The sequence below is a fragment of the Borostomias antarcticus genome (genome assembly GCF_949987555.1).
Source record: "Borostomias antarcticus genome assembly, chromosome: 13".
Classification (NCBI taxonomy): domain Eukaryota; kingdom Metazoa; phylum Chordata; class Actinopteri; order Stomiiformes; family Stomiidae; genus Borostomias; species Borostomias antarcticus.
In genome coordinates, this window is record NC_140246.1 from 23332144 (window position 1) to 23345453 (window position 13310).

Consider the following 13310-nt stretch of genomic DNA (forward strand, 5'->3'; position numbering starts at 1 on the left):
TATCACCGTGAAGATTGTGAGTTCAATGTTGGCCGCAGAGCGCCATTGGCTGTTCTAATGGTTCCAATGTTTGCTCGGCCAATCGGCGCGTCTGGTCCCGCCCTTAAGAGAGCTCCTCGCGCGCTGGCGCGGCATTCGAACTGCGAAAGCAAAGAGGACGAGACGGGACACCGGGGACGGGACACCGGGGACGGGACACCGGGGACGGGACACCGGGGACGGGACACCGGGGACGGGACACCGGGGACGGGACACCGGGGACGGGACACCGGGGACGGATCTACGGTCGGGAGACGGGACACCGGGGACGGATCTACGGTCGGGAGACGGGACACCGGGGACGGATCTACGGTCGGGAGACGGAGACACATTTTGAGAGACACGACGTCGTTGGCGTGGAAAAGTAAGTCTGAATGAATTATTTTCTGGTGAAATAGTACTAGGCCACAGTAGCCTTACCTACAGACCGCACTGTCGAGCGGTATTTAGCCGCATGTTGACTTACAGTATTACTACAGTGAGGCTCGGTGGCCGGTAATGCTGGCGACGTTACAACGCCAAAAGTCGCCGATGAGCTACGAAAGGCATCAATTAATTATTTTTGTTGAAAGGGTAGGATACAGTAATCTACAGTAATCTACAGTAGTGTACAGTAATCTACAGTAATCTACAGTAATCTACATTAGGCTACAGTAATCTACAGTAGGCTACAGTAGACTACAGTAATCTACAGTAATCTACAGTAATCTACAGTAGGCTACAGTAATCTACAGTAGTGTACAGTAATCTACAGTAATCTACAGTAATCTACATTAGGCTACAGTAATCTACAGTAGGCTACAGTAGGCTACAGTAATCTACAGTAATCTACAGTAGGCTACAGTAATCTACAGTAGGCTACAGTAATCTACAGTGAGCACACGGTCGATCCAACTCTAGTTGGCTGTAACGCTACAGTGAGCCAGCCTACAGCAGTGTTTGGGACTCTGGGACTCGTTCCTAGTTCAGTCAGAATAAAACGTGAAGCTTTTTAAAATATAATAAGAAATCATTTTTACTTTCTTTCATACAGTTACTATATAGCTATGGCTAGTTGGTGAAAGTGCTGGTGTCTTGGTTTAGTTTCTGGTTTACTCTGTAAGAGAGGGAGTTGTGGAGAGGGTGTGGGTGTGTCTGGGGGGGAGGGGGTGGTAGAGCCCTGTTTTCTGTAAAGGTGTGTCTGGGGGGAGGGGGTGGTAGAGCCCTGTTTTCTGTAAAGGTGTGTCTGGGGGGAGGGGGCTAGAGCCCTGTTTTCTGTAAAGGTGTGTCTGGGGGGAGGGGGCTAGAGCCCTGTTTTCTGTAAAGGTGTGTCTGGGGGGAGGGGGTGGTAGAGCCCTGTTTTCTGTAAAGGTGTGTCTGGGGGGAGGGGGTGGTAGAGCCCTGTTTTCTGTAAAGGTGTGTCTGGGGGGAGGGGGTGGTAGAGCCCTGTTTTCTGTAAAGGTGTGTCTGGGGGGAGGGGGTGGTAGAGCCCTGTTTTCTGTAAAGGTGTGTCTGGGGGGAGGGGGTGGTAGAGCCCTGTTTTCTGTAAAGGTGTGTCTGGGGGGAGGGGGTGGTAGAGCCCTGTTTTCTGTAAAGGTGTGTCTGGGGGGAGGGGGTGGTAGAGCCCTGTTTTCTGTAAAGGTGTGTCTGGGGGGAGGGGGTGGTAGAGCCCTGTTTTCTGTAAAGGTGTGTCTGGGGGGAGGGGGTGGTAGAGCCCTGTTTTCTGTAGAGACAGTAAAAGAAAAACCAACCGTAGGCCTAGCTGTCGCACAGAACATTCAAAGGGCTGTGAAAAGGACACTAACCCCCGCTGCAATCCAACCATGTAATCAATCAATCAATCAAAGCTTTATTTGTGACGCATATGTAAGCATACATTTGATTCAGATTTTAAATTTATGAGTTTTAAAATGATCTACATTGTAGGTGTGTGTATTTGTGTGTGCATGTGTGTGTAAAAGTGTCCCATAATCTTTTGCAGCTCTCCCACCTGTGGTGGCCAGGTCTGTGAGACGGCGGGTTTCACCCCCTACCATCCAGCCTTGTAAGAATACCTTTGATTCAGATTTTACATTTGTGAGTTTTAAAATGATCTACATTGTAGATGTGTGTTTTTGACCACAAATACAGTAGTTTGGAGGAGTGTGTGTGTGTGTGTGTGTGTGTGTGTGTGTCCTCTCCTCACCTCTCTGTCTCTTTGCAGCAACTCTGTCAGGTCCAACTACATTAGTGGCAGTTGAGATCACTGATGAAGAGCTGATGGAGGAGTGCTCATTCTGGTCTGATCTCCCAGATGTAGTCGGTATGTCAATGTGTATATTTGTCTTTATCGCTCTCTAGAGTATCATGAATATATGAATAGAGGTTTTGTTTACTCCTCTTTCTGTCATTGCAAACCGGTTATTCTGTAAGTGACATGGTAAGTGGAATCATGTGGTAGTTGTACGTTGTAGTTGTAGAAATGTCACTGCTTTAGTGTTGGTGCTCTCTCTCCATCACTGGTATAATCACTGGCTATAGCTCGTCTTGTCTTCTCATCTAGCCAATCATATTAACACTCTGAGAAACACTCATCTTGGTGTGGCTTCCACTATTTGCTTTGCTATTTGGCTGCAATCATTTCAATTCAACTCTTTGCACACTGCATTGTAGTAATAACTTAATGCAATTCTGTACCAAATTAAAGTATTGTGTTAAAGTTAAACTCTTGTGCAATATTATGGTAGATTAACCTTTGTTTTATTAACTGTGTAGCTCCAGCTCCAACAACCTTGTTGTTGGCTGACAGGCCTGTTGCTCAGCCAGAGGTCATCACTGAGCCAGAGGTAATCAATCATTCTTATTGTTATTATTATTATTATTAATAACAATAATAATATGTAATAACCTAATGTCTCTGTCTTTCACAGGTTGTTCCTCCAACCGCCACCACCCTGCCAGCTCCTCCATCCCTGGCCTTGGACAGACTGAGAATCAGGCCACAGCCTCCGCCTGTCACTCACAAAGAGGTAATCAAACACGCACGCACGCACACAAACGCACGCACACACACACACACACACACACACACACACACACACACACACACACACACACACACACACACACACACAGAGAGCTGAACCTAATGTGTTCTCTCTTTCACAGGTTCTTCTGCCTGATGGGTGGATTAAAACCCTCCCTAAAGAGCAGCACCAGTGGGTGAGCAAGGCGCTCTTCAAAGCCGATGCCAGTGGGAAAGCGGTCATCAAGAGCGACCTGACCCTCTGGTATCACCCCCCTCCGCTGCCCAACATCTTCCACCAACCTCCGGCTTCTCCAGATGGGTTCTTCCTCCGCCCGCTCTGCCTATGGATGCCGTACCGCTTGTGGGCCTACAAGTTTGTGTGCACCCAGCCAGACTGCAAGAACCACACCCTGAAGTCCTGCAGTCGGCCGTGCAAGGAGCATGCGCTCACAAGCTGTGGCCTTTATAAAGTTGTGCGCAAGGTCCTGGACATGGAAGGGTGGTACTTCCTGGCTACGGAGTACCTGGAGTGCCGCCGCTGTACCAAGAAGTACACTTCCTGGTCCCTCGACACCCTGGATCAGCTGGAGCCCGGACGCAGGAGCCTGTTTCCAGCTGTTCTTACCTACCAGTGAGTGGACACACAGCTTTTCACTTATGTACTATGCAAAATAGATTATTTAAAAAAGCCCTGCTGATTCAAGTTATCCTATAACTAATGATTGTCTTATCTGCCCATCTCTCCATCAGTCTGGCGTGTGACATAAAGGTGGTGAAGCTGATGAGGGAGAGGACTCTGCGGAACAGCACCACCAGGCTGTACAACCAGATCAGGAAGCAGCACAGCGAGCGCTGGAAGGCCCAGACCATCCTCTACCTCAGCACCTGCAAGAAGTTTGCTGTCCCGGGTGCTGCGGTGAGAACCGTCCTGCCTCCGATTCCCATGATCCCTGTGCCCTCACCCCGTTGGCTGCTGACCGTCCGCGCTGCTGCTTTGGTGCCCAGGATGGAGGAGATGAAGGCCCGGATCACCTCCGTGTATGGGTCCATCTTGAAGATGGACTCCACAAAGAAGGTAACAATGAATGGCAGAATGAAAACATGAATTGTATCCCTGTGAAATATAGATATATTAATGGCATCCCTATGTTATACATCTGTTTGTTGTTAGATGACCAAGAAGCTGGCGGGCAAGCTCCAGGGGAGGGCAGCCTGGGCCACCAACGTGGCCAACGAGCTGGGGCAGGTGCTCATAACGGTCCTGACAGAGGCGGAGGGAGTGGACCTGCTCCCCATGACAGCAGGCCTGCAGCAGCGCTACCAGGACGCGGGGGTCCCACCTCCCGTGCTGCTGTATGTGGACCGGGACTGCTGCTCTGCCCATGGCCCGGGCAAAGCGGCAGCCATGTTCAGCCAGTGGGACAAGCTTGCGGTCCGGCTGGACATCTGGCACTTCACCCGCCGGCTGGCTGGGGGAGTGACCACGGACTGCCATCCTCTCTACGGCTTGTTTCTGAGCCGCCTGTCAGGCTGCATATTCGAGTGGTGCAGAGAGGATGTAGACCTGCTGATGGCGGCCAAGCGCGCGCTACTGGAGGCTTCCTCCCTGGGACCCATCAGCGACGCCCAGGTGGCCAACAGCATCTCGAAGAAGGAGCTGGCCAGGCACTGTCGCCGCCGCACTCGTGGGGTGCAGGAGACCGAGCGGCGTCTGAAGGAGCTGTTCAGGGACTTCTGGAGCTCCACCGACACCCTGGGCGTTCCGTTCCTGGACCACCGGAAGATGGAGGTCATCTGGGACAGCCAGCGGCGTCACCTGGAGTGCATCCAGGATCCCCCCGGCGTGCAGATGTACACCCAGACAGGCAGGGAGAAGAAGGGAGGGCTCCTCCTGCCTGTGTTCCGCTGCTCCCGGGGGGCGTCGTCACTGGAGTCCTTTCACCTCCACCTGAACCGATTCATTCCAGGTATATACTCAGACATTTAAACAGATGTTGTTAAGCTCATGTTCACTTAACCAGTGGCTGGATGTTGGGTGAGAGTTTATTACTACAAAAAAATCTTGTTTCATTTTTTAAAGGAACTCGCCTGAGGGGGGGCCACTACCATGCCTTCCTCCTGGAGGGGCTCACCAGGTGGAATGAGGACCGGGCTGGGATAGCTGTGGAGGGGCACTACGGACCATCCATCCACAGCTATGACGGCCGCCTGAAACAGGCCATCAACTCCCTCACTGAAGAGTTGTTGGCTTGTAAGATAGCTGAGGACTTCACGCATGTTCCATACACTGGTATGTATTCTCTCTCTCCCTTGCACTCTCTCTCAGGTTCTTACACAAAACACACACACACACACACACACACCAGTAAGTAAACCCTTTCTGTACTTTGTTTCAGGTGAGCTCATGGGACTGGACTACCTCCTCTCCCAGACTGGAGAAGAACCAGAAGAGCTCACCAGGGACCCAGAGGTGCCTGATGGAGTGAGGGAGGAGGACTTTGAGTTGGAGGACGACGAGGGGATCGATCTGGGCAACGAGGAGGATGTAGATCCTACCATTGTCCTGGAAGACCTCCTGCCTCCTCTACCCAGGGCACCTCCCTCACAGCCTGGTCCAGCACCTCCCTCACAGCCTGGTCCAGCACCTCCCTCTCAGCCCGGTCCAGCGCCTCCCTCTCAGCCTGGTCCAGCACCTCCCTCACAGCCCGGTCCAGCGCCTCCCTCACAGCCTGGTCCAGCACCTCCCTCTCAGCCCGGTCCAGCGCCTCCCTCACAGCCTGGTCCAGCACCTCCCTCTCAGCCTGGTCCAGCGCCTCCCTCACAGCCTGGTCCAGCACCTCCCTCTCAGCCTGGTCCAGCGCCTCCCTCACAGCCTGGTCCAGCACCTCCCTCTCAGCCTGGTCCAGCGCCTCCCTCACAGCCCGGTCCAGCACCTCCCTCTCAGCCCGGTCCAGCGAGGGACAACCCAGCCGAGCAGGAGGGTGCTGCGGCGCCAGAGGATGACAATGTAAGATTTACTGTAGATCACACTAGACATGCAGGGAAATGCACAGTGACTCAGCACCCCCCTTTCACTGCATGTTTTACCCTGTATTACTGTACATGTGCCAAATAAAACTACCTTGAACCTTGAAAAAAATTGAATTTGGTTTTTAATAATCATCTTGTTGATTTCCTTTTCTTCTCAGGACTTCCTGGGACCAGATGGAGCGCCGGGGTACCAGCATGTGGTCCGCCTGGGACACGCACTGCTCAGTCTGAGGGACCAGGCGTGGATCTCCAGGCAGAAGGTGCTGGAGATCATAGCTCTCTGGGCGAAGCTGACCCCGGATGACAAGAAGGCGGTGACCTACCCTGAGAGGTTCCGGGACCGACTAGTGAAGGGGCGCTTCTGGACTAGTCGCTCAAAGACGGCTGTCACTCCAGGAGTGGACAGTCTGAAGCGGTATGTAGAGAGAGCTGTATTTTGTCAGTCACACACTTTATAACACTCATTTGTTTACTTCTTTACTCAATAGCAGCCATTTGTTTACTTATTTGCCTTTTCTCTCCATCCAGCTGCCTTCTTGGACAAGGTGTAGGGCCTTCTCAGTGGCCGGACAGTAGCCGCCTTGTGGAGGCCATTTTCAGAGAGCTGTGTCTCCTCCACCCTGCCGGCAGGACCATTGCTGGGGTGAGGTTGGACCGCTGGGCGACCATCCTCCGGGACTACCGGAGGATCAAAGACCTGGTCGACGGCAGTCCAGACCTCCAGGCCAAGACAGAGATCCGCTTGTTTCAGGTCAATAAGCTGACCCTCAGCCAGTGGTACGTACTTATAATAAACCAATACTATTCAAACTATGTTATTAATATATATTTAATAAATTGGTGTACTGAATGTTATTGCTCTGTTTGTGCAGGCACAACAAAAGGCAGAGGAACCAGGAGCGGGCCATCCTGGACCCAACGCCATGGAGACCCAGTGTGGAGGTACCTGCTGCTGACGCCCCCGCCCATTTACCACCAGCTGATAGTGGAGTGCGTCAGCAGCATAGAGAAACCTTCTTCACTGTGCCAGAGGACAGGAGTGGAGAGGCTCCCCAAAGGGGCAGGGTTTCAATACACCGGCCCACCTCTGACCCTGCCCCGCTCCTTCACACCGCCCCTCTGCCTCCTGCTACGGCCCTCCCTGCCCCACTCCCTCACACCACCCCTCTGCCTCCTGCTACGGCCCTCCCTGCCCCACTCCCTCACACCACCCCTCTGCCTCCTGCTACGGCCCTCCCTGCCCCACTCCCTCACACCACCCCTCTGCCTCCTGCTACGGCCCTCCCTGCCCCGCTCCCTCACACCACCCCTCTGCCTCCTGCTACGGCCCTCCCTGTGCCCCCGGTTCCTCCAGGTCCCCAGCTCCCCAAGACCACAGCCTGGAGGAAGAAGAAAATGGAGGAGGCCCAGGCCACCCAGGTCAGGCCGCACAAGGCCTATGACACATACAGGTGCAAAAAGTGTGGGTTGCCTAAAACAAAGGAAACGGGGCACAGCCGTTTTAAGAACACCACATTCTGTGCTCAGACGTCTGGGGGGAAGACGGTCGAACAGTGGCTGGAGGAGATGAAGAGGAAGTAAGAGGAAGGAGTTGGATTATATTGTATATATGTTATTATTGTGAATATCTGTTTTTATTAAAATGTTTCTTTTTTTAACTTGTGTGTTGATTTTCAATTCATTCATAGAATAGATAGTTCATTTGCCAGCTATAACTAGCTGGTGGAAATGTCTTGGTATTGAATGGAAACCTTTATTTAGTCAGGGGGAGTCAATTGAGAGCCACCCACAAGCAATTTGGGGTTCAGCGTCTTGCTAAGGACACTTGGACATGGAGCCCTATGGCTCACTGAATATGTATTGATATCTTAAAGGCCAAGTGTGTAACATACACCCTATATCATGTTTGTTTGTTAACTTATAATGTGTTGATTTTCAATTCTTTCATAGAATAGATAGTTCATAGCTATAACTAGCTGGTGGAAATGTCTTGGTATTGAATGGAAACCTTTATTTAGTCAGGGGAGTCAATTGAGAGCCACCCACAAGCAATTTGGGGTTCAGCGTCTTGTTAAGGACACTTGGACATTTTGCGTCGGAGGTGGGGATTGAACCGGCGACCTTGGATCTCTACCTTGGCGATTACAATGGAGCCCTATGGCTCACTGAATATGTCGTGCTATCTTAAAGGCCAAGTGTGTAAAATTCATCAGTTCTTGATAGATCACTTCAGTGATATTCAGTGAACCCCTATATCAACGGCGCCGCTCAGGAGGCCGCAGGGGGTCGCAGGGGGCCAGACTAGAACAATGTGCATATTGCCGTCCCCGGTGTCCCGTCTCGTCGTCTTTGCTTTCGCCGTTCGAATGCAGCGCCAGCGCGCGAGGAGCTCACTTAAAGGCGGGACCAGACGCGCCGATTGGCCGAGCAAACATTGGAACCATTAGAACAGCCAATGGCGCTCTGCGGCCAACATTGGGACAGCCAATGAGGGCGCGGCAACATTGGAACCAGAACATTGGAACTGGCCGAGGGTTATGTAGATTTTCGGCTATTTTGCATTTTTTGAAAAACGCTTAAAATCTATCTCCTCCTAGAAAGTTTCACCGATTCAGATGACACTCAGTAGAAATAATCTAGGGTCCGATATCTAAAGTTCCATCTCGGCATATTTTGGAAAAGTTGAATAAAACAGAAACTATGAGCCAATGAATATTGCAGAGGGCGTGGCTTTTCACATAAAGGGTTATCATTTCTGAAGGCTTTTACAGAACAGCACAAAACTTTATAGGCATGTCCCTAGATAGATCCAGAAGTTTGGCCTGCATTATTGGCAATCGAACCAAAGGGGGCGCTAGAGAGCTCATTTCCGGTTTGGGCCTAACCTCGATGCCGATTTTTCCGAATCGGTACAGTGGTACCAGGGCATGCCGAATGGTCACTGGAGAAATATGAAACGAATTGGCCACAGGGTGGCGCTATAACAAGCCAAAATTCTTAAAAGTGGCTAAAACGCAATCGACTGCTTTAGCGCCCCCCGTGGTTGGATGGGTTTCATCCTGCTTATATGGGTAGATCATGGCCTGCTCTACAACTTACTTATTGGATGCGGAATCGTCAGATTAAATTTTGATGTCAATATAAGCGTTTTTGTGCAACAACACCCCCGTTGCACTTTCATAGTATTTTCATTGAGATCATAGGCTGCGTAGCTCAAATGTGGCTCGGGCGTATTTTGCCTTGTTGCCTTTGGTGCGATTGGTGCGCTTGACCCCATTATTGCTGCTTGCAGCTATATTTATTATTATTATTCTTCCGCAATGGGAGTCTATGGCAGCCCATAGAACCATATGGTAAAAAGTTGTGAAAATTGGCATACTCATTCGGTACAGTGCCATGACCCTCCTGACCAAGTCTCATGTCCACACCTCAAACTCTCTAGCGCCACCAACGTGTCAAAGTTGGAGGTGCGTTTGTGCAACTTTTGACCTGTAAGCCCGATTTTCTAAACCGAGGAACCGTTGGATTCCTTGGCTCAAGCCGAGTTCATGCACCCTATGACATCACTGTACACCATATTGAATTTCCCGCCATTTTGGATTTAGTGAAGACACTTAAAATGTATTTAGGAATTTCGACCAATCTGCACGAAACTCGATTTACACAATCTAGGGACCAATATCTAAAGATCTAATTCAGCAAAACTTTGAAGTCAAAAGTCAGAGATACGGCGAGTCAATGAAGACTGCAGAGGGTGTGGCTTTTCACATAAAGGTGTATAATTTCAGTAATGTTTAATCTATCAAAACCACATCTGCCACCTCCACGGTCTCAGCAGCTCCTGTGGTCCCACCATCTCCAGTGGGTTCTCCAGCTCCTCCAGAAACCGGCTCCTTGCTCACTCCATCAGAGACGGCCCTTTCTCCAGGAGCACATAGCAGTGAGTTTTACTAAAGGATTAAAGGAATATGGATATTAAAGGAATATGGATATTTCTTGCCACACTAAGTGATTTCCTATTTGCCATCTCTTTAAACTGAACATGTCTTTATTTTTAAGTGGAAGCAGGAGTATTGGAGGCCACTTCACTTGATGTAAGTACCTGGTTAATCTTTGCTTTCCCTTCTCCTTATTATTGAATTATTATACTGTATATGTTATGTTAGGCAGGGTTTTGTGAGTAATTAGTGACCAGGAATAATAAAAAAAGGCATGCAGGTGGGCCCTCTTGTGGTTAAACATGGTCAGTGCTAAAATACAAGAGCTGGATAAAACTGGAGTACACATAAATAGAAAGCATCCAAAGGTTAATAGTATAAAAATGGAGTGAGGGTACTGTGATTTCATAGGAGTTGATGGATATTATCGCCATCTATCTGTCAATAGATTGTAACATTATGTATTTCTGACATCTTAGGATTCAGTTGGACCTGACAACATTGCGGACTACAGAGCAGTGCAGGACTTTGCAGAGTATATGGTCGGGCTCAAAGACAACAGTCTCGCCCTTATGGGAGAAGAGTGTGACCAGATCATTACCCTGTGGAAGGCTCTGTCAGATTATGACAAGGGGAGGACTGTGTACTCTCCATGTCACCAATCCGCCCTCAAACAGGTACGATTCAGGGCCACCAAGAGGATTGTGTCGCCAGGTGTGGAGAGCACCAAAAGGTATTTTCAGCTAAGCAAGCACAATGTCCCGTTGATCAGCAATTTTACAACTGACTACAAACCACTGACAGAAGGATTTTTCTTCCTGTATCTTCATGTCATCATATTCATAAGCTCTAACATGTTATATCAATTCACAGGTGTTTTCTTGGAGCTCACAGTCCTGCACAGTGGCCTGACTGCAACAGGGTGATGGAGGCCATCTTCATCAGACTCTGTCCTGTGTACGCTAACCCTGTGCGTGGTGAAGGAGTGAGAGTATCACGCTTCTCTGTCCTGTCTACCCTAACCCTGTGCGTGGTGAAGGTAAAGGAGTGAGAGTATCACGCTTCTCTGTCCTGTCTACCCTAACCCTGTGCGTGGTGAAGGAGTGAGAGTATCACGCTTCTCTTTGGTGATGCATCCTGAACAAGGCCTGAGTGATGCTGGAGACCACCATCCAACTCCCTGAACTGAATGTTGCCACCCTCACACAATGGTGAGTAAATAAAGTTTGATTTCATATAGTTAGTTACTTTATTGACACAATATTAAAATATTTGGGTCAAAACAATACAAATCAAAGAATTCAATAAATTACAAAATACTGTACTCCATCATCAATGCAATAATTAAATCACAAAAAACAATATAGACACCAATATCAATCCGCTAAAACTTGCTGGTGCTGCTAGGCAAGCATGTAACATTACATTTTCCACATGATATTCTTAACACTCAAGTATGGATTATTTAATATTTTTTTCAGGTACAGCAGGCGGGAAAGGTCCAAGGAAGGAGACATCTTGAAGCAGGGTGTCCCAGATCCAGAGGCTTCCCTCAGCTCTCCACAAGCCAACAACTCTGCCCTCTGGTAGTTTGGCTGAGCCTCACCTCTTCGCGCTGCCGCCAAACACTGCTGGGCAGAAAGAGAAAGCAGCCTCCAGCCACCTCCCAGGGTCCACCTCCCAGGGTCCACCTCCCAGAGTCCACCTCCCAGGATCCACCTCCCAGAGTCCACCTCCCAGGGTCCACCTCCCAGGGTCCACCTCTCAGGATCCACCTCCCAGGGTCCACCTCCCAGGGTCCTCCTCCCAGGGTCCACCTCCCAGGATCCACCTCCCAGGGTCCACCTCCCAGGGTCCACCTCCCAGGGTCCACCTCCCAGGGTCCACCTCCCAGGGTCCTCCTCCCAGGGTCCACCTCCCAGGGTCCACCACCACAAGCACTCCCCGCCATCCCCATGTCTCTCCCATTTAGAAGCCCACTTGTGCAGTTTCCCATTGCACCAGGGCTCCAGCAGATGGTACCGGTTCCAGTGGCACCAAGACCCCAGCAGATGGTGCAGCTTCCTACCAGCCAACCTTCTGTCCCATATACCACACAGCAGTACAGAAAGAGCAAACGGGAGAAGGAGCTGACTGGCACTTTCACCAGGAAATACACAACGACCACGGATGTGATCCTGTGTAAGAAGTGCCAGAAAGAGAGAATGCCACCATCTCACTTGCAGTACTTTGGGAACTGGCATTGTGAAGAAACTGACCCTCAGCCATATGCTGAATGGAGAGCTGCCCTGGAAAACACGGCTATGGCAAAAAGAATACAGAAAAGGACTAAAAAATCTCACTTTATTGCATGGAGCTGAGCCCTTCAGAAAATATCTGTTTGGTGTGTGTGTGTGCGTGCGTGCGTGCGCGCGCTCACAAGGCCTCCTGTGTGTTTAATAATGTGCGTTTCAACATTGTCTTGCACTGTATATAGTTTGCTATTTATTACCACTTGTATTTTGCACTGTCCTGTCTTGCACTGTATATAGTTTTGTATTAAATTGTATTTCCACTTGTATTTTGCACTGTGCTGTTTTGCACTGTAGTTTTGTAGTGAATTGTATTGCCTCTTGTATTTTGCACTGTATATAGTTATTGTATTGAATTGTATTTTCCAATTGTTTTTTGTATTGTCTTTCAATAAACCTTTCTAGTTTCTTATTCTAAGTATTATTATTATTATTATTATTAGTAGTAGTAGTAACAACAATAAAAACATCATTATGCAAAGCATTTTCACTGTGGAAGTTATAGGTTTGAGACAGTTTGTTTCCTACAGACTGTTTCTTATAGTGATGGCTTTCATTGTAACATTTCTATGAGACAACACAAAAATTATACTTGCAAATGAAGCAAACACTTGGTTGTTTTATTTACAACACAAAAACAAGTTGTTGAGGTAAAGATACCAATGAGTATTAAAGGGCAATGCTCGTTTTTGACAACCTGGACCTTATTTACGACATATTATAAGAAGTTTGACTCACCGAGATCACTTTTGTGTTGTTCGGAGGCCTGTAGAAGAAATTTTAAATCCAGCGCGAGCCAGTATATCCATGTAATGGCGGCGGACGGGGCAACGGGAATGCAGTTTCTCAAAATCCATTTTCGGCCGCTAAACGGTTGTTTTCATCAATCAGATTGGATGAATCGACAGTTGAGATTCCTCAACGCGATACATTGTTGTGGTTTCCAAATACGGGGTCTTTAGCCTCTGTAATATGATCTTTACACGCCTCTCCCCCACTTGCTCCAGCACGCATGCGCACAGGCCA

The 13310-nt window shown here is 49.3% G+C and overlaps 1 protein-coding gene across 1 annotated transcript; it reads left to right on the forward strand.

The window, feature by feature from the left end:
• Positions 1-66: 66 nt before the first annotated feature.
• On the forward strand, positions 67-7636 carry LOC311317056 (uncharacterized protein; the record flags this gene model as incomplete). Its single annotated transcript, XM_084448054.1, has 11 exons — positions 67-351; positions 2928-3026; positions 3166-3656; positions 3776-4100; positions 4197-4992; positions 5106-5315; positions 5422-6032; positions 6214-6470; positions 6584-6832; positions 6928-7049; positions 7410-7636. The coding sequence occupies 11 exons, from the start codon at positions 67-69 to the stop codon at positions 7634-7636; spliced, it is 3672 nt and encodes a 1223-aa protein (XP_084304180.1).
• Positions 7637-13310: the final 5674 nt, after the last annotated feature.